Source organism: Dipodomys spectabilis, unplaced genomic scaffold (genome assembly GCF_019054845.1).
Source record: "Dipodomys spectabilis isolate Male_0828 unplaced genomic scaffold, ASM1905484v1 ptg000197l, whole genome shotgun sequence".
NCBI classification, from domain to species: domain Eukaryota; kingdom Metazoa; phylum Chordata; class Mammalia; order Rodentia; family Heteromyidae; genus Dipodomys; species Dipodomys spectabilis.
The window spans coordinates 11,982,311-12,006,515 of NW_024870874.1; the positions used below are offsets into that span (position 1 = coordinate 11,982,311).

Genomic DNA, 24,205 nt, shown 5'->3' on the forward strand with positions numbered 1-24,205 from the left:
TAAATTAAACTTAAATATACTTCATTTGAATTGTAATACTTTGTGTACAGGTATCATGATTCTTGGATTGCTTTATTTGTTGTACTTAAAATATATTGTTACCTATAAATATTACTCAAAATAAAAATATTGATTACCTATGTCTGCTGTTCAGATATTAAACTTTATTACACTAAAACTTTGAGATTTTCTCTAATGTACTTCTGTGTAATTTCATTCAAGAAATACTTAGATATAGAGATGTTGATTAACTGCTATTGCTACAGTTTTTGAAAGTGTTTTTTCAGGGCATTTTTGAAGTAGGAGAAAATTGTATTTTAAAATACAATCACTATATTCCAAAACAGATTGATCTTTTGAGTACTACATTTTGGACTTTTCTAGTAGTGGTTTTGTTTTTGGAAGGGCTAGATGGAGAGATGAATTAATCCTTATCCAATTAGGACTCTGTTTCTCTTACAGTGTGCCACTTTATCCGAACAGGGCAACAGCTGCTCCTCCAAATCTGGCCCAGGAGAAGCCAAACATTCTACAGTGGTGCCAGTTTTACCGCTGAGGACCAACTAGGTGGGGCCTGGTTGCCAGCTTCCCATGCTGCCAACTGGTGGGTGGCTGTTGTAAATTCTGGATTTTTCTGTTTTGTTTTTATCATGTAGAGTCTGTGTAGAAAAGAGCACATCTGAAGTTTTGCTTTAGTATGTCTTTTTTTCCAGTTTTTTAAAAGCTGTTTTAATTGTCCTTGAGTAGGTGTACAAAGCAATCTCAATTCAACAGGTCTGTAAGTACAATGCATCTTAATCACTGTCACCTCTTTCTTCTTTCTCCCCATCTCTCCCAACCCACCCATCCCCATGAACTTACTCCATTCTATTTTCATATATGCATATTGAATATTATGACTGCATTCACCCACCCTTCCTTTCTCTCCATTCATCTGCCCCTATCCCCTAGATCTCACTCCAATCCCCCAAAAACACATGTTCCAATTTAGTGACATCCATTTGTTTAAACTATTAGTTCATTGTTCAAAGGATTTTTATTTAGCTTTTCTGTAAACCCATCATCAAATAGTATCTCCATTCCTGCCTAGGAACAACAAAAATCCTATAAAACATATGGAAACAAGGTATCTTATGAAGAATATAGTTTAATCTTTAATTGGATACAGAACATGTGACCAGGCAATCAAATCATAGTACAGAGGGTACTGTGTGCAGCAAATGTGCTGTAGATACTATGGATATAACATGCCTTCTGGATGCAAAGTTTTGAAAGTATACATGGGTCAGACACCCTGTAAACTACATGGTGGAGTCTCTTAGGACACAGAAAGTACACTTAAGCCTTTTTACTGTCACTGATATTTTACCAGAAATTCCTATCCTAATTTTGGTTTTAAGTCATGTTACCCTTATGTATGTAGCCACTTGCCAAACCAGAAATTATTTAGCACACATAAAATTCTAAGCCATTTCAGATAAATCAAACAACATGAACATGAGGGTGTATATGTGAATACATGACATGTATATATATTTTACATATGTGTATAAAATGTATATGACATGCACATATAGAGGAAGCACATGAATATGACATGCACCCATTATAATACATATATACATATATACTTGCATGGCAGTATGTCATGTGACTTCATGACTATTTAATGACATAATCTCCTTTGTGCAGTCTAAAAAGACACACCTAGGAGCAGAGAATGCAGTCATGGTTAACAGGGATTGGAGGAGTAGGGGGAATTGGCAAGCTAGTCAAAGGATACAAAGATTCAGCTATCCAGGAAGAACAAGTTTAAGAAATTCCTCATTAAAAAAATAATAATGGCCTTAGCAAATAACAATGCAATGTATACTTAAAAAGTACAGAGTAGGTTTTGAGTGCTTTCAGCAGAAAAAAAAAGATAAATATTGGAGGCAAGACATATGCTAATTAGCTCAAGTTGGACATACAGATACAGATGTAATATATTTCCAAGCATCAGTTCTATACTACAAATATGTACTTTTGTCAACTCTAACATCATAAAGACATACAAAATGATACTTTTAATGTCAAGTGAGACAAAAATAAATCATCAAGTATTGGTTTTGAACAAGTTTTTAACCAGGCTCTGCATATTATTAGTTTTCATTTTGAACAAAATATGAGTATAGAGCATGATATCCACATGGAATATGTGCATATAAAACCCAATTTTTCATTATACCAGTATTAGTGTCAGTGCCAGCACCCAGGCTCAAACTGAAAAATTTTGATCTTATGGAATAGGCTTCAGAGATAATTGTGATGACATATGACCATTAAAAAAAAAAAAAAAAGATGTTGAGGGGGAGGGGTGACATCTCCTTCTCATCTTAAAATTCTTTGACAACATTCATAGGATGAAAACTTAGCAGAAAACTCTCCCCAGATAAAAAGCACCACATCTTCTGCTTTGTGAAGTCCTGATCTACCATAACTACCCAAAGAAGAAAGAACTTCCCAGAGGAAAAGATGTGTGAAGAGAACACACTCATCTGACCTCTGTGTCCTGCCTTATATAATCTCAGGGACTGCTGGAGATGTCTGGGGATTTGCTGGTTTCAGAAGGAGTCAAGTCTAGTAATTTGAATCTGGGCACCCGAGTTCTAAGTCTGCATTGGTGAGCGATTTTACCGAGGCACTGGACAGGAATCTGTGCTTCAGATTCCAGTAATGGGAGAGCCCATTGCTCTTGCCCCATAGGTCTTCCATGATGGTTCTCTTAAAGAGATTTAAGCTAAAACATCTTGGAAGCAGTCCATAATATTCAATGAGGTAGAAGTTATGAAGGGAGCTAAATGTGATACTTATTTGGGGGTGTATGATATCAGTATCCAGTTCTTTGTGTTGGAGTCACTGTCGTCTCAAAGAAACTATTTTTTAAATGCTTTTGAAAGTTAAATAGGCATGGCAAATGGGTCAATGATCTATGTTTGTGAATGTTTGAATAGCCCTAAAGATCTAAGTACCTATTTGGTTTAAAGTTGTTTCAGTGAGGTGGGAATTTTAATCACCTTTGACAGGAAGATAATAACATTTATTCAGGTTTTGCTTCGGCTCGTTGGAACCCTTTGACCTGCACCCAGCCACCTCACAGGAGGAATCCAGGAGGCTAGATGTGTGTGAGTTGGAGAATTTCTTGTTTAAATTTGAGCATCAATTCTACTGAGTTGTATACTTCTAATTTAAAAAAAAATCTCAGGTTTCTGGAAAAACTTGGCTTAATTGGTAACAAAGACTTTTAACAGTAGAAAATACAGTTTGAAAAATACATTTGAATTGAGGGAAGAGGAAAAGTAGGAGAAAAATGAGGGAGAGGGCAACAAGTTTGACAAGAAATGTATTTATTACCTAACTTACATGACTGTAAGCCCTCTGTACATCTCCTTGACAATAAAGAAAGAAAAATACATTGAAGAGACATTATATTAAAACGTCTCTGACTAATAGGACCTGACAAGAAAAAAAGAATGAAAGCCCTAAGTACACGGGAAAAACACACACACATACAGATTTCTTCAAGAGTCCACAGGCTTTATTTGGTCCACACATATGGAAAGAATAGTGAGAAATATCTAATACAATTTAACCGGTCAGAAATGACTCCCTTCATAACAATGTCTTTCATTTCTCCTATATTTCACTTACACTGTCTCAATCGATTCTTACATTAGTCTGGAGCAGAGCAGAGAAGGCATACATTTCTTCCTCTCCTCTCTCTATATGAAGAAATAAATCTTACAGTTAATGAAGGTTATAAATGCCAGAAATACCCAGAAAGTGTTATAACCCAATTACCCATCAGTGGTATAAACACAAAGTAACCCATACATCCAAAAGAATGTGATTAGTCAGCACGTTACAACATAAATGAACTCCAAAATAGGTGAGGTGAAAGAAGGTAGGCCCAAGACCACAAATGGTGTGGTTCTAGTTGTCTACAGTATTCACACAAATCTAATGTATACATAGTGAACACTGATTCATGGTTTCCTGGATCTGGGTATTAGGAACAGTTAAGTTTTAAAGAGATGGCCGCGTAATAACAACACCACGCATGTGGTATTCAGGTAAGGGGTAGGTTTATTCATCCTTCTGGCTGGCACCAGGCCATGTTGGCACTCGACACGGCTGGGAAATGCCAGGGAAAAGCCTGGGAAAGAGAGCGTCTGGCCCTGAGCTAGGCCTTAACTAGGGAAGGGGCGGGAAAGGTGTGGCCACATCTCAAATCCAGATGTGACCTCAGCAGATGCAGATGTGACCTCTTCTAGCCTTGCCAGTTGCCTAGGTCACACAGGTACTGGATGGAGACTTTGTTGCGAGGAGGGTGGAGTGTGCTCACCTTCCAGGAGCGGACATTACAGGTGTTAGGAACAGAGTTAACTTGAAATGGACATACGGGATGTTTGGGGATTAACAGAAATATTGTAAAATTGTTTTTGTTGGTTGTGTGTGTGTGTGTGTGTGTGTGTGTGTGTGTGTGTGTGTGTGTGTGTGTGTGTGTGTGTTATGGTTGCACAACTTGGTAAGTTTACACTTATGATGGATGAATTTTATAGTTCATGCATTGCAACTCAAAGTTCACTTAAAAAGAATCAGTTACACAAGGGTCTCTGACTAGCTGGGGCCACGTTTACCACCCCCACAGAAGTGGCTCCGCTGAACAATGGAATCTTCTGGCTCCCAGAGGCAGTGCTGTGTTCTTGAGCTGGCAGTTCCTGGTTTATCAGTTCTGCTCTACTGATAAGACCACTAAAAGCAGAAGGTGACTGCCTTCAGGGACAGCTCCGACAGCTGCCTTTACCGTGTTTACTGGTCCTCAAAACTAACTTCTGCAGCTTGCTCTGATTGCCGACTGACGACATTTTCACGTTGGAGGTAACAGGACTTTTTCCAAGGTTTTGTTTTGTTTTGTTTTTTTTAACCTAAAAGACAAATGCAACAATGCTTGATAAGAAATGTACTTGTTATCTTGCCCATATAATTGTAACTCCTCTGTATGGTATTCTCACAAAAAAATAAAAAACGAACTTGCACTTTCACAAACAAAGACAAATGCACAACATCGTGTAGATTGAAGATGTTAAAGTGGAGGCTTCCTGTCCTCTGAAGGGCATGAATCAGCAAAGGCTCTTGTTACTAGCAGGGTGTGGCTTTTGTAACACCCTTGAAAACCAGTTCCAGAAAGAACAAGGAGAAATGTGGGACTGTAGGAATCAAAACTGGGAAAAACACAGAGTTCTCTATTCAGCTAGGAGCTGAATAGGTAGTACCTTTGATTTTCATTATAAAATTGAAAATGAAAACTCAGTATCCCAAGCTTCCAAGGCTAATATTGTATAGTAGTACAGTACAGTAGTCAGGGCTAGTAGTTTTCAAGGAGCCCTACCACAAGGCACACTGAGTCCCCACACTGCTGTACTCTGACGCTGATTTTACCTTACCCATTGTATGTACAGCATCCGTTTACCTCTTCTGCCTGTTCAGATACCATTTCCATCAAGGCTTGAAGATTTTTTTTTTTAGTGCACAGTGACCATGAACACAAGGGAAGAAATCCATGTTTTAGAAGTCTACTCTCTACTTTCTCTGTCATACCTTCTAACACCCCCATGACCAAATCTGTCCAAAATGGACTGTAAAGTCAGAAGTTGCTCCCATTGTCCTCACTTGAGAAGGACAATCTGGTTCCCAGGAGACAATTCCTCCAGCTCCAGATTACAGCTTTTGCATGACAGGTGATCATCCTCATTTGGGAGGTGGTCTGTCTTGTCAGGAACTCTGCTCCTGCGGGGTAGTTTCAGTCCCTTGTCATAAAGATGTTTTCAATCAATCTTTCCTGGAACTCACCATGACTGCAAAATGACTATGGAGAGAACAAGCTTAGAGAAAAAAAATACAAAATGGAGGTGGAAATCCCAGGGTTTTTTTCTCCCACTTTTTTATTCCTGAAAGCAAAAAGAGTGCCTATTACCAAAAAAAAGAAATACTTGTTGCAAATATACTTCCAATAGATGGATAATGGATCATTTAATTAGTTTTTGGAGGTTTGAGGATTTATTGAGCTTGCTTGTGAGAGTTTCCTATCCCTAGGGTCCAAATTACAGGGATTTAAAGTGTAATAACTTCTCTCAGAGATACTGGGATTTCATTCTCCATTTTTTAATTTCCTTTGCATTTCCCTATAGCTTATGGCTAATGGCGGCTACTCACCAATACTCAGACCTACCACTCAGAAAGTTGCTGAATCTAGAGAAAGTTGCTTTTGTCCACTTCAAGTATGATTTCCTTTATTAAAACTTTAGATAATATCTGTCAAATCTGTTTCATGTATCAGATGTGGAATTCTTTCCTCAAGGTCCATATATACGAAAAAATTTGATTGGTTAAATTCTGTTATTGGGTATCCCCCCCAAAATCTTCCTTTTTCTCTTTTAAACTGTTTATAGCATTCATTCTTACATTTAAGCCAGAATCATTTAAACACAGAACATTGACCGACGATGCACGTGACTGTAAACCACTCTATCCCAGATCTCTCGCTTTCATCCCATCTGTCTTTCAATTGGATGTATTTTGAAAGAGCAAATTAGTTAACACCAGCGTAAAAAGTAGCTTGGCGTCCTGATAGCACAACTATTATCTGTCACTTACTAGCTGAATCTGCTTGAAGAGACTTCTTCATCTCTCCAAACACACTTTCACTCATTTTATATTCATATGGGTTCATTTCACATTGCAAAATGTAGTGGAATAATGTATTCCTCCAGATGCTGCCTTATACATAGAATTAATATAAACGATTATTAAGTAGAGGTAATATTATACTACCTAGCACACGCTCACTACCTAAAAGAAAACATTTTGCAAATCCTGAATCGTAAACAGTTGTGAGAGGCTGTTATATATAGTTCTAATAATTTTAAATTTGACTCATACTGTCTGCCACAACTTGGCTGAGCTAGAAGATTGACCTGGCTGCCTCTTCTGAGAGTGAGGACTTGAACAGGGAATTGCCAGTTCTCTTCTGATCTGTTTGGTGGTTGTCTCTCCAGAGCCTGACCTTTCCCTGACATTCTCCCCTGGGAGCCTCTCTCCAGTTATCTGAGAAGCTCCCAGCAAACTGAGCAAAGTCGGAAGCTTCACTTCCTTACGAGCCACCACATTAGCTCAGCAGCCTTGTAACAAATTATCTGTTAAAAAAAATGGTTGAAGAATCCAGTTCCTTCTATATAAGAGAGAAATGTGCTAAGTCTGTTTCAGAAAGCAAACTCTTATTAGAGGTAGAGAGATTAGGAAAGAAAGAGGAAAAAAGAAAAAAGTTAGGGATGGTTTGCAAACTGTAGATCCTCCACATTTCTGAAAAGGGAGAAATTTCTAATTTCTTCATTTCCTTAGAAGCTAGCTGAGTACTGCTTAAATAAGAAAAGCATACTGAAAATGAACAAAATTCTTTATGAGGTAGGAGCTCCCTGAAGCCAGCTGGGTTGATTCACTCATTTGAGGATTACACTAAGATGTAACTGACCATAATGTATGGGTTCTAATAATTTTGAATGAATTTTTAATAAGTTATAATTACATTATAGTAATTTCTGGACAGATGCAAGTATTAATTTCAATGTACAGAGTTTCAGGGAGAGGACAAAGGAAACCATATTACAATTAGATAAGCTTGCTCTACAGATCTAGGGTCTTGGGTGTGGTTTCATTGGTAGAGTGCTTACCTAGTATACAGGTCTTGGGTTTGATTGTGAGAACCACAAAAATACCCACAAGGTATCAGACAATGAAACCAGGATCATTTAAGAGAGTTGTTTGTCATGATTTCTGTTGTTTTAAATTCAACTTCATTTTCATAATTTTTTACTTGCAATTTTGTATTGTTATTCCTAAAGAAGTCCCAGTAGTATATCATCTTTGACTTTCCTAGCACCAAGATCTGCCTTCCCAACAATTCCTCTACTTTGTTTTGTTTGTTTGGAAACTACATCCAGAACACCTAATAATTACGCTAGGTCTGGAGAGAGTAAAAGAAGCAAAGGCTTTCCAGACAAAGGAAGAGGTGAGTTTGATGGCTGAGAGGTACACAAAGTGTGGCACGTTCAGCCCTGTGTCATTCAGATTCAGCCAAGTATGGCCTATGAGCTGGAGATATGAGCAGAAAGAGCCATAACACAGCTAAAAAGGTTCTGTAGGGATATAGTAGTCATTTAAGAGTTTTAAGGCAGAGAAGGACCTAGCGAGATTTGTGGTTTTAGATCCTCTAGCCATATGGCAAAAGAAGGGAAAGAAGGAATCAACAATGTATGTGGGAGACTTTTAGCCCATTGTTGCCAAAAGCCAAAAAAAAATGAAGACAGTAACTTAGAATCAACCTGAAACCAGGAGTCTAACCAGAAATGAAGTTGGAATTAAAGAGTTAGTACAGAGGACCCAAGGTCTTAGGGTTGGTGTGGGAAAAGGAGGCACAGGAGACAGACGGCTTTCAGCAACTGGTAGACGAGGACACTATGTTCAGAATCTGGAAGGCTGAGAGAGGGGTGGGGAAAACAAATCACGATGCTGATTTGAGACAACTTGGGACACCAAGATAGAAGTGTCTGGATAGTTTTTATAAAACATTCTAAAGCTGGAAGATAAAATTTGATCTGAATAAAATGATACACCATTTATAATGCAAGGTACAACAGCAATTTATTTGAATCAGGGCCAGTTTCTGAATCATCTCTACTCTGACTCCTAGGTCCACCAAACTTGAGTTTTTGTTTCCTTACACTGCTTCTTATGTGTTTATTCAGAGGCAAGCAGTTCTCTCTGGCTGAAAAGCTCTCTACCCAGGTCTGGAACCTGGAGCCTGGCCAGGGTGGCTCTTTGCTGTTATTGTCAGCTGTCTGCTCTCTCCCATGAGTATGAACTCTTTGAGGGCAGAGACTAGATCGATTTCTGTTCATAATCCTAGCTTCCAGCACAAACCTATCTCATTACAAGTAGTTGGTAAATGTGAGCTGAACCAAACAAACATGTAACATTTTCAAGACAAAATCAAAGGGGAAAAAAATTGAAGAGAAGTCTCAATTTTCTCCCAAAAGGGAATGGCCAATATACTGAGATTGGATGTATCTAAGTGGGTCTAGGACTCAAGAACTACAAAAATGTTTTCTTCTCCTATGTAACTACTTTATTAAAATAGTAAGTGCTAATCTTCAAAACACCAGTAATATTGTCTTGTACTGAACATGCATAAAAACACAATATGACCAAGTAGAAATACAAAAATAAAAAAGATGCTGATTTTTTAAACACATATGGATTTTTTTTCCTTTGATGTAAAGAAGGTTCCAAGGAAATCTAAATTATTCATCATACTTAAGCCAAAAGCAAGGTCAGAATTCAGCAGAATTTTAGACAATTGATTTAAAAGTTTGTCCATAATGCTTATAGGCAGATCTCATGAACTGGAGTTGTGCATGAGTTGTATTATTGTCATAAATACAGTGCTGTGTAATAAATACACGAGGAGATGTACATGACCAACAATTCTTTTTTTTTTTTTTTTGAGTTTTTTTCTTTTTTTTTTTTAATTTTATTTTATTTGTGAACATACTGTACAGAGGGGTTACAATTACATGGGCAAGATAATGCATACATTTCTTACCAAGCATTGCAGCCTCCTCCTTTGTTTACCCTTCACCTCCCTTCCCAACCTCCCCCCTCCCCCCCCACCCAATCCTTCCCCCCCCCCCCCCCCGCTCCCCCCCACCGACATTGTAAAGCTCCTTTTTGACATGACAATTTGTACTTCTCATTGTTGCAACAATGACCAACAATTCTTAAGTCAACGTCCTTGAGAGGAAGAGTTCATTCAATGAAGCTCCCATGTGGGAAATATCTCCCTTGCAACCACTTTCAGAGCCATGCATAGGACACCTAAGATTTGGCAGTGGAAATACACATGAGATTATATTTATTTGATAGTTCTGCTGAGAAAACTAAAAAGTATATGGGCTGAATTTTCTATAAGTTTCAACATGATAGAACTTTGCACAGACCTGAGCCATGTAGTAATGGAATACACTTTGGGGATAGACTATTTTCACTGATGGTGGTGAAGCAGACATACATTGGTAGGAAGGATAGAGGGATCCTATTGTTCTTTAAAATCTGAGAGGCTGTGACTGTAAGGTTATCTGAGTCATTGGAGACACATTAAATACTAATGATTACCTGTGTGCATCATGTCTTTTCTTCTCCAGATATGGGTTCAAATGTTTCCTTATTTCAGAACTCTTCAACATGAAATTCACCCCACAGTCTTCATGTTTCCCTCTTTCCTGCTCTTTGTTTTTTCATAAAACACCTTTATGATATGTTCTGTATTTATGTTTTTTATGATTTTCCCAACTAGCATGTAGTCTCTCTGGAAGGGAAAGGACTTTGTTGTTTTTGCTGGCTCCTCTAACAACAGCAATGAAGTTAGAATCTGACATATAATGTGTGTTTACTAAGTTGTAAAATGAAAATTAGTCTCCTATATATTGAAAATAATTAGATACAGAAGAAGTGAAAACAATTTCATTATTTTTACATAATTATACAACACTAAAGACTACGTTAGTGGTCAGTATATCATATGTGCTTAAGAATTACTGAGAGAATTGATTTGTGCAATATATTTTATTTATTTTTGGGGGGAGGGGGTCCAGTCGTGGGGTCTGAACTCTGGGCCTGGGCGCAGTCCCTCAGCTCTTCAGCTCAAGTCTAGTGCTCTACCACTTGAGCCACAGCCCCATTTCCGGCTTTTTTCTTTTTGCTTATGTGATGCTGAGGAATCAAACCCAGGGCCTCATGCATGCAAGGCAAGTGCTCTACCGCTGAGCCACCTTCCCAGTCCCTCAATATACTTTATATATAGTATAATCTATGTATATATTCTTAGGTGTTTTGAAAAATCAATTTTTACATACATGTAATCACATTTTATGTAAAATGTAATCATAAAACTGAATAACTCATTTCATTCACCCTGTTTAACAACCATCACGTGACGTCTCTAACAAAAGTCAAAGCTGTTTTCAAAAAAATAAAAAGGACATATTTCCATTCTGGCTAAACAACTACATGCTTCAGAGTATCTAAAAACAATTATGTTAATTTGATCATTACTAAAAGTGTACATAAATTGGTGTATTACTTCAAACTTCACAACTATAAACAAATGTCTTATACCTTCCAAAAGTTAAATTAATTTTAAAAAGTGAACTCAAAGGATCTAATTTCATCTTTATCTCTAAAGCCTCAGAGTTATTTGTGAAGGCAGAATACAATAAAATAAGTTAACATCAAAGTATCTAGACAAAAATGTTCTTGCAAAAACCAAAGCTAGAGAACTTACGTTTCCTAACTTCAAAACATACCACACTGATCAAGCTACAAAGCTACAGTGATCAAGAATAGATGGTACTGGCATGCAGACACATAGATTAATAGAGCAGAAATTACTGCCCAGAATGCATCCTATGCTTGTGGTTAATTACTTTTCTATAAAGATGCCAGAGTACTTCAATAGAGGAGAATGTAATCTCTTTGTTAAGCAGTGCTGAGATGATGGAATATCTGCATGCACAAAGCTAAATCTAAACTCTTCACTTCACATACACAAAAATTAAGTCTAAATGGGTGATATGCCTAAACACAAAAACCTCGAGACTTTAAACCTATGAGTAAATTTCTTAAACTATAAGAATACATTTCTCCTTAGCCATGGGCTAAGAGAAGATTTCTTAATTTTAACACAAAACACAAGCAGTAGAATAAAAAATGGTAAGTTGGACATCTTCAAATTTGAAAATATTTGCTGAGCTCTTGGTACTCATGCATGGAGTCCTAGCTACTCAGGATACTGAAATTGGGAGGATTACTGTTCAAAGCCAGCTAGGCAAAAATTTAGTGAGATTTCATCTTACCTAAAATTTAGACACAGTAATATATTCTTGCAATCTCAGTGGTCGTAAGAAGCATTATAGGAAGATCACTGTCTATGCCAGCTTGAGTAAAAGTAAGCCTTATCTCAAAAAATAACCAGAGCAAAAAGAGTTAGAGGCATGGTTCAAGTAGTACAGCACCTGCCTAACAAGCACAAAGCTTTGAGTTCAAACCCCAGTACCAACAAAAAGAAAAAAAACATAAAATATTTGTTTTTCAAAAGACATATCTAACAAGTGTCAGTGATATAAAAATAACTTACAATATAATAAAAAGATATATCACTTTAGAAATAAGCATAAAATCTGAATAAAATTTTATCAAAGAAAATAGAACTAATGAACACAGGAAATGATGTTCACTAGTCACTGAGGAAATAAAAATAAAACTCCTAATTCTCACTCACTAACATCTGTAATCAAAAAGATAAACAATGACCCATGGGATGCAGAGAAAATGGAACTCTTTTCTACCACTAGTGGGAAGGTATCGGTGCTGCAAGAAGTGTGGAAAACAGTTTTACAACTTCTTAAAGAAGTGAATTTACCATCTTATAGCCCAGTATTTGTACTACTATATATTTTACCCAAGAGAAATGAAAACACATGGACATTCAAAACCTGGAACATAAATTCATACCAACATCTTCCCTAACAAAAACTAGAATCAATCTAAATATTTGATTGTGAATGTATAAATGAAATATTGTACATTGTTGATGTATATATACGTAATGGTGGCTGTTTCTACGCACAGCTTTAATAGATATTTATGTGTCTGTATATTAAAATAACATTATGATGATGTCCTATAAGCCATAAACTATAAAGTCCTGTATATATTTTAACATTTACAAGAAAATATATGTATGCACAACTACAAATTTGTATCTCTGCAGTTTTCAGCCCATATATAAGTTGATGTTCAAAGTGTAGACTTGGTAGTTAGCTCCGTGCTCCACAAGCTGCTTAACTTTTCACTGTCTCTAATAAGGTAATATGGCAAGAAAATATTCCTCGTAGGAAGGGATGCCCTGGCTCAAGAAGAAATGTACTCATTCCCTAACTTACATAACTGTAATCAACCACTGTGCACATTGCTTCTACAATGGCAATAAAATGTATTTTAAAGCAATAAAAAATAAAATATGCCTCATACAATTATGGAATTAAATAATAATATATAAATTTCTAGACAGGAGTGTCTCATGCCTGTAATCCAGGTTACTCAGGAGGTTGAGCTCTGAGGATTGCAGTTCAAAGCCAGCTTGGGCAGGAAAGTCCATCAGACTTTTACCTCCAAGTAAGTACACACATATACATTTAAAAAGGCCAGAAGTGGAGCTGTGACTCAAGTGGTAGAACAGTAGCCTTGAGCAAAAAAGCTCAGGGACAGTGCCCAGGCCTGAGTTCAAGCCCCAAAGCTTGAACTGATTTATGTATATTTAGCACTAACCTGGCATACTAGTAGTGGTCCAAATAAATCTTACCCAGTATTATTTACCTTTTTTACTAACACTCATGGGAAGAGAAGGAAGCCATCTGGTACTGTGGAGAAAGCAACTTCTGCTCTTCCACTCCCTGCCTTTAACTTTTTCATTCTCAGAACCTCAAATGCCCACGCTGTAAATGAGATCCATGATATTCATCTCACAGGACTTCTAATTAGGAAAATTGCATGAAGTGTTTTGTAAACTGCAAACGGTAATAACTTTATAAAGTGGAATATTATTATGACCTGTCTCCTTCTGTACCACCCACAGAATGTTTATAGAAAAACCAGAATAACCACCCATCGTCATCTGAGATAACCCTTAAGGGATTAAGACATTTTCATAGCATGGTGGCAATGGCTAGTCATTTTCAAAGTAACTTTAACTCCCTTGTTTGAAGGCAAAGTGAGAGGAGCTGTGTTACTCCTATCTGAAACACGCTGCTTGTCCTCAGAGCTATCAGGCTCAGCTAAATATGGCCCTGGCCACTGTGTTAATAATCCCCACTGGGTCTGAGACCTCCATCCACCACCGATGTGACATTCTTTGTGTTCAAATATCTAGCTGACGTCTGATGCTTAAAACAGCCCATGCTTTCACCCTGTCCACATTGTCACAGCCCTGTATCATCACTCTTAAAAGGCTCCTGCAGCCACTCCCAGCACCAGTTGTTGACCAGCCTGCCCATTTGCCTCCTTGCCTGCCCTGGCCTGTCTTGAATGCCTGGTCCTTCCAGCGCCTTGGGGGTCTGACAAACCAGGGACCATGTCTACGTTTGGCTATAGAAGAGGACTGAGTAAATATGAATCCATCGATGAGGATGAACTCCTGGCTTCCCTTACACCTGAGGAGCTGAAGGAGCTAGAGAGGGAACTGGAAGACATTGAACCTGACCGAAACCTTCCTGTGGGGCTAAGGCAGAAGAGCCTTACAGAGAAAACCCCCACGGGGAACTTCAGCAGAGAGGCGCTGATGGCCTATTGGGAAAAGGAATCCCAAAAGCTCTTGGAGAAGGAGAGACTGGGGGAATGTGGAAAGGTAGGCTCTCTGGACTTTTACTTGGCTGCCCCACGGCAAATCTCTGCTTTATCTAACCTCTCAGTTCTCATCACTTCAACTTTCTTAACAATCCTTTTGTACCAGTTACTGAAACATTGCTCAGGCTGAAATATATAGTCCTGTAACTTCTGTGACCAATAGTAAATGAATCATAATAGCAAAGATTCTCAGCAGAGCTTTTTGATTGACGGAACAAGGAAACCTCAAGAGAAAAAATAGTTCACAGTCAGGGCATGGCTTTAATTGTTTTGCCAAATAACAAAGCCTTATTATCTGTACTTATAAGTTGGTGGTGTAGCATAATGTCTGTTTTCAGATACAATTTTTCCCCACTTAGGTATTTTTATTTTTGTTTCTTTTCTTGTAATAGTGGCTGGCGATAGGAAAATCATTGTGTTTCCAATGTTCTGTGCTGCAGGTCTCATACATGGAACTGGGGGCCTTATTTCTAGTCCTACTCAGTCCTTACATTGTTAGACCTCAGAGAGTGACTTCAGGGTATCCTTTCCATCTGCGCATTGAAGGATTTCAATGCAGTGTTTTGGTGAAATAAGAATATTTTGAAATGTTCTAGACCTTCCCAAGAAAATGAACACTTGCACACACACTTTTGCATAGAATTTCAAAATAATGAAACCCTGCTGAAATTAAAAATACTTGTGCAGATCATCTTGAAGACACTTTCTACTTTATAATGATGGTTCTGAGACCATCATGAGAGGTCATGCATCGGTTAGGTCATGTCTGTTAAGCTGTGTGTACTGCTCAGGAAACAGTTACTTCAAAGTTACTATTAAGTTACTGATGGAAAGACATGTCAAAGACTACTCATCATTGCAATAAAATATTTATTTAAGAAAGGTTTTTGAATTTGTAGAAGAACAGAAATCAAGAGGAGCATTTTTAAACTCCTGTGCTCCACTGCAATCTTTTAAAGTGGAAATGGCTTAAAGCCAGCAGTAAGCTTGCCACAGAACTAATCTGGGAGCTGCTGGATGATCTTGATGATAAGTGTGTGGGCTGCTTTTGCAGCGAGATATGTGTGAGCTTTGTCCATGTCAATCATCGTAGGAAGGGACACTGGGACTGGGCCAGGGTCTGCCTAGGTCACTGTGGCTATCTGTATTGAGTAACTAGAAGGGGGAGTAACAGGGACACACACACACACACACACACACACACACATACACAGGCACACGCACACACAGAGGATTTAGACTGGTCAATTTCCCCACAACTATAATTTTTAAAGTTGTTTCTTTGAAGTGCGTGAAAATCTAATGAAACTTAATGCCATATTTCATTTCATTTCAAACATAATGACATTTTTATTAAAGAATCGCTTTCACAAAAAAAGAATTCAACTGCCTCCAAATAGCCAACACGTATACACAGTCCACCCTGGCAGTAACCAGCAAAGGCATTTTAATGGCAGAATGTCAGGAGGGCGGCGAGAACCAAAGGACAAAGCCTGCTGTCAGCTGTTGATGAAGCCAGTCTGATGCTGCCAAAGGTTTTGCTGCTCTTTGCCAATGGCTTATCGGCCCAATTAGAGAGGCTGTCTTGTTGATGAACTTTGATTCCTTTCTCGGCTGGTTAATTTTTCTCCCACTACGCTGTCAGGGCTGGCCAGTTGTCTGTAGTCACAAGGAGTGCTAGCAGAAAGTTACAGACCAAGGGTGTAAATCCATTCCCACCACAGGAAAACTCTTAAAGCAGCTGTGGGGGGAAGGGCAGCAGGACAGCTTGGTAAATGAAGGGCAGAGTTGAAAGAAGAATGAGGAGGATCAGAGGACCTGAAGGAACTCTGCAAAGGATTCTGAAAATCTTGGCCAGCACCTGTTGAATTGCAGCCCACCTGGGTTTGCACAAATGTATGGCCGTGTCGAACTCCGGAGGAAGTTTTATGTGCAGTGGTCCAGCTGTCCTTGATTGGGTAGCTGCTGGATCTCAGGCACAGGTGGTCGATGGCTTCCACGTTATCTCATTTCCTTCTTACTTCCCTGGAGTAGGGAAATGTATTTGAGGATAACAGTCCAACTGAACTTCAAACTCAGTGCTGTTAGCATAATGAATGTTTCTCAAAACTGAGGGTCTGGGTCCAGTTCCAGGAGTAAGCAGCGTCACCTGGGAATTCCTGAGAGCTGCACATTCAAGGGCTCCTTGGCAGCTGCTGAACAAGAAATTTACAGGGAAGGTGCTCAAGCACATGGGGTCTACAAGTCTTCCAGGTGCTTAGACACATGAATAAATTTTGACAGTAAAACATCGCTCAATTCTAGTGCAATTGCTTTGAGACTAAGAAAGGTTGAATGCTTTGTCTAAAGACAACCAGTTCTTTATAGGGAAAACAAAACCAGTACTGAAAGCTAAGTCCCTGCCCTGCTTGTTCACGTAAGGATGCCAGAGAGGTGATCGGGAGAAATAGCTGGCCACTGTCTCCTCACAATCTTACTTATTCTTTAAGTATAGAAATGGTCATCACCTCTCTACTTATCTCTTTCCCTATGCCCACCTTTCCTCCTCTGTTCTCCAAAGGATCAAGTTTAGCTCCAAAGTATTAGCGTACAGAGAGCTACGTAACCCCAGGTTATGAATAATCTAGACAGGAGCTAAGGTTTGTCTTTTACCCCCTCTTGATGCCCTTCTAATATCCTGTATCCATTGATGGTCTTTCCAGATGTTCACCACCTGAGGTGACTAACCTTCTCAGATTGCTCAAGAATGTCGAAGAATCCTTCATCCTGGGAAAACACTCAGGCTCCAGACACTAAATCATCTTACCCTACCCAACCTTATCAGTACTTTCTCCTAGGAATTGTTCTAACTCTTAACCAAAGTCATCTTGGATCCATTCAGAAAACAAATATTTATCCAGAGTCTAGGATATACTAGGGGGACAAGCTATGGGAGTGCATTGCAAGGATAATTTTAGAGGGTGTCAAAGAAAGCTTTCTGGAAGAGAATCATTTAGAGATTACATGACAACTCACACTGCCAGGGAACAGTCTCAGATATTATCTTCCCAGGTGCATTTCTTCCCAGGGAGAAATGGCTCAGTGCCCCACTTCCCTTTGATTTCTTACAATGTCCATAAGGAGGCTGAGATTTGAAGATCAATGTTTGAAGCCAGCCTGGGCATGACAGTCCATAAAACACTATCTCTAATTAATCACTAAAAAAACCCAAACAAACAGAAGTGGAATTGTGGCTTAGGTAGTAGAGGACCAGTGTTGAGTGAAAAATAAGAGACAATGCCCAGACCCTGAGTTCAAGGCAAAAAGAGAGGGGCGGGGGAGAATAAGTGATGGGGGAGTAAGAGATGGAGGGAACAAGGGAGGAGGGAAGGAATAAAGGAAACAAAAACAAAGTAGATTAAATATATTAACTATAATGGTGGCATAAAAGGTAATTATACCTGGGATTTTTGAGAAAGGTCCTTGTATTCAAGTACTAAAACAGTTCAACACACACACAATCACATGTACACAGCTAGCTGATATGAACTGAAATTATAAGGAAAGATACAAAGGGATTTTAGGTGGTGGTGAGGAGAACTCCATAATTATTCTTCTAACTATCCATTTACTCCACTGCTGGACATAAAAGACTTCCTCTTACTCTTCATTTATGTTAAGAGGTTTGACTAGAACTAGATTCATTTTTGTCTTTGGGTCAAGATTTACACACACACACACACACACACACACACACACACATGTTCCTGAAGATGTGGGAAAATTAAGACTGAACAAGTCATCCTAGGAGTAGCTGACCTCTTCCCAGGCCATCATTTGGTGACTGCCACTCCAAACCACTGTATAATTGGAGGCTATTTTTTTTTTTTTTTTTGGGTCCGGTCGTGGGGCCTGAACTCTGGGCCTGGGCGCTGTCCCTCAGTTCTTCAGCTCAAGGCTAGCGCTCTTCCACTTGAGTAAGAGCGCCACTTCCGGCTTTTTTTTTTCTCTTTGCTTATGTGGTGCTGAGGAATCGAACCCAGGGCCTCATGCATGCAAGGCAAGCGCTCTACCACTGAGCCACCTTCCCAGCCCCAATTGGAGGCTATTTTATGATAGCAACTGGACAAACAAACCTAGAGTCCAATGCAGAGCTTTCCAAAGCATGATCCATATACCTCAGACGGCAGCAGCAGTCCTTGGAGTAAAAAAAGTTTTCCAATGTAGAGAGAAGAATTAGGGCTCTGGAAACAAGCAGAGAGAAGGTTTCAACAAACAAAAAACTAAACAAACAATGGATTAACGAGAAAGCATGAAGAAACTGGACTCTGGCTGCATATTCTAAGCTCTTTTTTTAACCATGAAAAGTAACAAGAAAAAGAGAAAGAAGGGACTTCTTAGGCTTCTTTTTAGAGTTTTATAAGTAGTAAAAAATAAAGACAGAATAAAATTGTATTTATCTGAAAATTTTTCATCATTGATACACGCTACATAATTTAAAACCACCATGTTAGGCAATGACTTGCTTTTTCTTCTCTGCTGATCCTCATTGCTTGTTTAAATCAAATGATGGCTAAAGTCATTATCTTTCCTACCTGGCCTTTGACAGGCCATTTCCTTTAGCCCTGAGCTCGCTGGAGGTTTTCAGTTGATTTGCTCAATGTTGTTCGAGGTTGAGCTAGATTTTGACTCCTTGCTGTCCTAAGCAATAGCTTTCTGGTGCTATGGGTTCCCTGCATTTCTGTGCTGCACTCTACCATACAACTAGATAAATGCTAGAGCAGAAAATCATGTCCTTGCTTCTGACACCACTGAGACAAATGGAGCCGAGAGCACGTGGCTTCTGTCTGTAATACTGGCAGCAAATTGGGGTGAGACAATTTGTTTTGGCTTGTTTTTTGAAGTGTAGTCTCACTAGTCCATGTTGACCTGGACTCGTGATCTTCCTATTTCCAACTCTTGAGTGCTGGCATTACAAGCTTGTGCCATCAGGGGAAGAATTTTTGAACGTCAATAAAAGGAACTCATGACGATACTGTAGATATCTGTTGCCATTTGTTAGGGGTGGGAGAATAGGAGAGGATGAAGGCTGATTCTAGACAGGAGATTTGCATTTGAGAAGGTGCCAAGAAGGGCAATCTGATGTTGAAAAATTCATCCACGTTTTTTTCCAAAGCCCAAGTTTTGACTTTCTTAATCAAACTGGAAACCAGGTCCTTTAAAAAAAAAAAAATCCCAATCAATACTGGATGAATAGTGGATGCTAAGCAGAAAGCACATGGTTGTAGAAAAAGATGCTGATGTCTAAACTCTGAAATGTTCACGTTGGTCACTTGAAACAAAGGACGGTTAGCCTTGCATTCACGATTCAGTTAATGAATGCAATGCACGGCCTGGTGATGGCTGTCTCCCTCCTCCGCAGGTAGCAGAAGACGACAAGGAGGAGAGCGAGGAGGAGCTGATCTTCACGGAGAGCAACAGTGAGGTGTCGGAGGAGGTGTACACAGAGGAGGAGGAGGAGGGACAGGAGGAGTCGGAGTCGGAGGAGGAGGACGACGACGAGGACAGTGAGGAAGAGTCCACAATCCAAACTGCAAAGGGTGTCAACGGAACGGTGGACTCCAGCCGGGTCGGTTCCCACCAGGCCAAGCCACAGACCTTTAGGAGCCAAATGGAAACCATCCACTTAACCAACGGGAGCCGCGCAGGGTCCCCGGCGCCCCCCGCGCCCCCGCACCCCTGCGGCAATCCCACGGTGATCGAGGACACGCTGGAGAAGATTCGGAACAACGACCCCGACACCGTGGAGGTCAACCTGAACAACATAGAGAACATCACGTCGCAGACCCTGGCCCGCTTCGCCGAAGCCCTGAAGGGCAACACGGTGGTGAAGACGTTCAGCCTGGCCAACACGCACGCGGACGACAGCGTGGCGCTGGCCCTGGCCGACCTGCTCCAGGTCAACCAGCACATCACCAGCCTCAACGTGGAGTCCAACTTCATCACCGGCAAGGGCGTCCTGGCGCTCATGCGCGCGCTGCGGCGCAACGCGGTGCTCACCGAGCTGCGCTTCCACAACCAGAGGCACCTGATGGGCAGCCAGGTGGAGATGGAGATCGCCAAGCTGCTGAAGGAGAACACCACGCTGCTCAGGCTCGGCTACCATTTTGAGCTCCCCGGACCCCGAATGAGCATGACGAGCATCCTCACCAGAAACATGGATAAACAGAGGCAGAGGCGGATGCAGGAGCAAAAGCAGCAAGAGGGGATCGATGGCGGATCCAGTCTTAGGACCCACGTCTGGCAGAGAGGAACCCCTGGCTCTTCTCCCTACGCGTCTCCCAGGCACTCTCCCTGGTCCTCCCCCAAACTCCCCAAGAAAGTCCAGACCGGGGGGCGCAGCCGGCCCCCCTCCCCCGTGGCCCCGCCCCCGCCCCCGCCCCACAGGCTGCCCCCTCCCCCGCCACCGCCCCCACCGCCTCCACCCTCGGAGAAAAAGCTCATCACCAGAAACATCGCCGAAGTCATCAAGCAGCAGGAGAGCGCCCAGCGGGCACTGCAGAACGGACAGAAAAAGAAAAAAGGCAAAAAGGCCAAGAAACAGCCCAACAGCATCCTAAAGGAAATAAAGAATTCCCTGAGGTCCGTGCAAGAGAAGAAAACGGAAGAAAGTTCTCGACCTTCGACGCCACAGAGATCGGCTCATGAGAACCTCATGGAAGCGATTCGGGGGAGCAGCCTGAGCCAGCTGCGAAGGGTGAGTCCCCCCAGAGCAGACCCCAGGCCCAGTTCAAGGCCCCAGTCAGCTCTCCAAGCGCTTACTCACATGGCTATTCTTATCTTTTAGTATGCTTTTGGTCCTGTGGCTTACACTCTGTCCCTGCGCTTTTGTGCTCAAGAATAATAGTGGTGTGCCCCTTGAGCCACAGCTCCACTTCTGGCTTTTTTTTGGGGGGGGGGGGAGTTAATTGGAGACAAGAGTCTCACAAACTTTCCTTCCTCGGGCTGGCTTCAAACAGCAATCCTCAGATCTCAGCCTTCTTGAGTAGTTAGGATTACAGGCGCAAAGCCACTGGTATCTGGCTATATTTTGAATATTTTAACATGAACGAGTGAGCATAGACAGTGTGAAAGATGAGAAACAGGCACAGGACAGTTGAGAACATTTCCTTCTGAGAGGTATATCTGGGCCATCTTCATATAATTTCCCAAATACAGAAGCCAGGGAGTAATAATCCACGTTTCAGAAGGTTGATTAATCCCTTGTCAAAAACAACGTCACACAAAATGGCAAGTGATTCACTGGCAAATTTATAATTCGAAATGAATATCATGCAGCAATAATCCATACTTGAGTTCTTCCCAGAGAATACTAATACTGCTAGACAGAGGCCTGCAAACACTCTTTTCTATGTTATCATTAGTGTTGCTTCACTGAAAGAAAACCTCTGTTTTTGTAGGTGGAAGTTCCAGAAGCTCTGCGGTAAGGAAAAAAAAAAAAGTTTCTAGAAGAGGATACTGATGTCTTTGTTCAGCGGTGTTCAAAGAAATGTATTGTGAGATGTTTCGCAAATATCTTCTGTAATTTGAAATGCTCCCTGACTTTAAAGATAGCCTCACCCCAGAATTCCAAAGAGAATTTTAAGAAACGATGAGCAGTTTTCTTCTGTAAATATGAAAATAAACCTTTTTTATGTTATGAGATTTGTATGGGCAGGAAGAGATTAAAGATGTTCTTCCTGTTTCTGGCTGTCATGGAGATTTTGAGTTGTAATAAGTTAAAGAAATGTGCTGTTATTTTTGTAATCACAATAAATTTGAATTGCGGTTTTCCTTTCCTTTTTTTTTTTTAAGAAAAAGAGAAACTAATATTTTTCTGTGAGGTGTGTACGTAACATTACTGAATATTAAAAATATGACATTCTCACTCCAAAAGGGCTTGAGTCCATAACATTTGCCTTTCTTTGTTTTCTCGTGTCCAAGAAAATCTGACCAGTTCTCTTTCTAAAAGACTGGAAATCAAGAACTTCCCAAAAAAAGGCTCTTTTAGCAGTGAGATAAAAGGTTTGGAAAAGACCCCAGTGTGACCATTACCCTGGATTCATGGACAATAATGTTACATGACAGCAGCAATTCCTGTCAGATAACTCCGCACATTTATTATTATTCATATCAACTATTGTGGGGAATAAAAGTGTAAATTTAGGAAGTTTCTTGGTTAGGAAGAAGTTCTAGGAGAATGCCCAGAAGGTAAACCTCAAATTCAGAGCTCTATATTGTGGCTGGTGCTAACGATACACCTTTCATATCTCCCTTGATTTTCCTCAGACAAGCCTTAGTCTACTGAGTCTACCCTTCTCCCCTGCTCAAACCTCATTGATGCCAACAACCAACCACAACATACACCTGAGGGCACGGACTTGTATATTTTCTGTCTCCAGCTATCATTCCATCCTTCCTGCCGTAATTCAGGAGATATCTGACTTCAAATAAGAGAAAGATGTACCAGCAAATTTCACCCCACTCTGATTTGCGCAAGTTGTAAATCCCTTCTAAAGTTCTTTGTATTAACTATGATTAACAATGCGTTCTTTGTGTCCTACAGTGACCTTAGCAAACTCTCTGGGCCACACATTCAATAATTGTGTGCTTCATCGACAGAACTTTGTATCATTTCCAGTGAGCATGTTCCAGGAGAAAGATCTCTATGGTTATCTCTGATGGTTCTTGGGTCTGCTTCCATTAGTTTACTGGTACTGCCCATCCATTCTCTTGCTCAGTCGGAACAACTATGATAACTATCATAGCATGAGGATTCCAGGGGTGGGGAGCTAGGTGCCAGATGAGTGATATATTATGAACTGAGTTACATTAGGTACACTTTACAACAATAAAGCATGCTATCCTCCCAAGGGCAGAAAGGCTCACCAACATGTGAAATGAGGTATCTCTGACTTCAAAGCCAGGCCTCCTCTGTCAATGCCTTGTACCGTCTCCATCAGACTCAAATGTTCCACAGGAAGACTCCATTCTCAGAAACACAATGCAGGCTGCTGCTTCCTTCGCGAGTGACTTCACTATTTTTACCTCTTCCCATTAGAGTTGACAATCAAGCTCATTCTTGTCACTCCAACAAATAAAAACCGAAGTGGTAGTTTTTAAAAAAGGTGTGTGTGTGTGTATGTGTGTGTGTGTGTGTGTGTGTGAATTTAGAGCAGAGAGCTAAAACAGACCTTCTTTCTCCTCAGCTTTGTGTATGTGTACCAAAGGAGAAGAGTGGGAAGTAAACAGTTTTAAACTCCATTCTGTTGAGGCAGAAGAGCAAATGTTTGCCAAGAAACCATATCAACAATAAAGATCCAGACCAAGGGTGTGTGGTCCTCCTGAATGAGTAAGGAGGAGCAGAGTACTTGAGCTGCCAGGAGCTGGTTTGGGCTGGGGACACTGGCCAGACCTAAGTAAGTGACTAAAAGACTTGTTTCTCACTTATATTATAAAAATTCTGCTTTGCTTAAGCATTTTGTACTTTAAGAAACTGCAAAATTCACTTAGTGGGCTCTTGCTAAAATTTAAATGAAGTTATGGATGTGCACATGTGATCCACTGAACAGAATATTATAATGCCTAAAGTGAGACAGATATTATATGGTCAGATACTGATTAAGTGAAT

The 24,205-nt window shown here is 40.2% G+C and overlaps 1 protein-coding gene across 1 annotated transcript; it reads left to right on the plus strand.

Moving 5' to 3' along the window:
• The first annotated feature begins 14,241 nt into the window (after positions 1-14,241).
• On the plus strand, positions 14,242-22,086 carry Lmod2 (leiomodin 2). Its single transcript, XM_042696062.1, has 3 exons — positions 14,242-14,557; positions 19,958-21,292; positions 21,996-22,086. The coding sequence occupies exons 1-3, from the start codon at positions 14,285-14,287 to the stop codon at positions 22,020-22,022; spliced, it is 1,635 nt and encodes a 544-aa protein (XP_042551996.1). The 5' UTR covers positions 14,242-14,284; the 3' UTR covers positions 22,023-22,086.
• Positions 22,087-24,205: the final 2,119 nt, after the last annotated feature.

Coding starts and splice junctions, on each gene's coding strand:
- Lmod2 (XM_042696062.1), top strand. CDS start 14,285: ATGTCTACGTTTGGCTATAGAAGAGGACTGAGTAAATATGAATCCATC. Junction 14,558..19,957: donor GACTGGGGGAATGTGGAAAG/GTAGGCTCTCTG, acceptor CCTCCTCCGCAG/GTAGCAGAAGACGACAAGGA. Junction 21,293..21,995: donor GCCTGAGCCAGCTGCGAAGG/GTGAGTCCCCCC, acceptor CTGTTTTTGTAG/GTGGAAGTTCCAGAAGCTCT.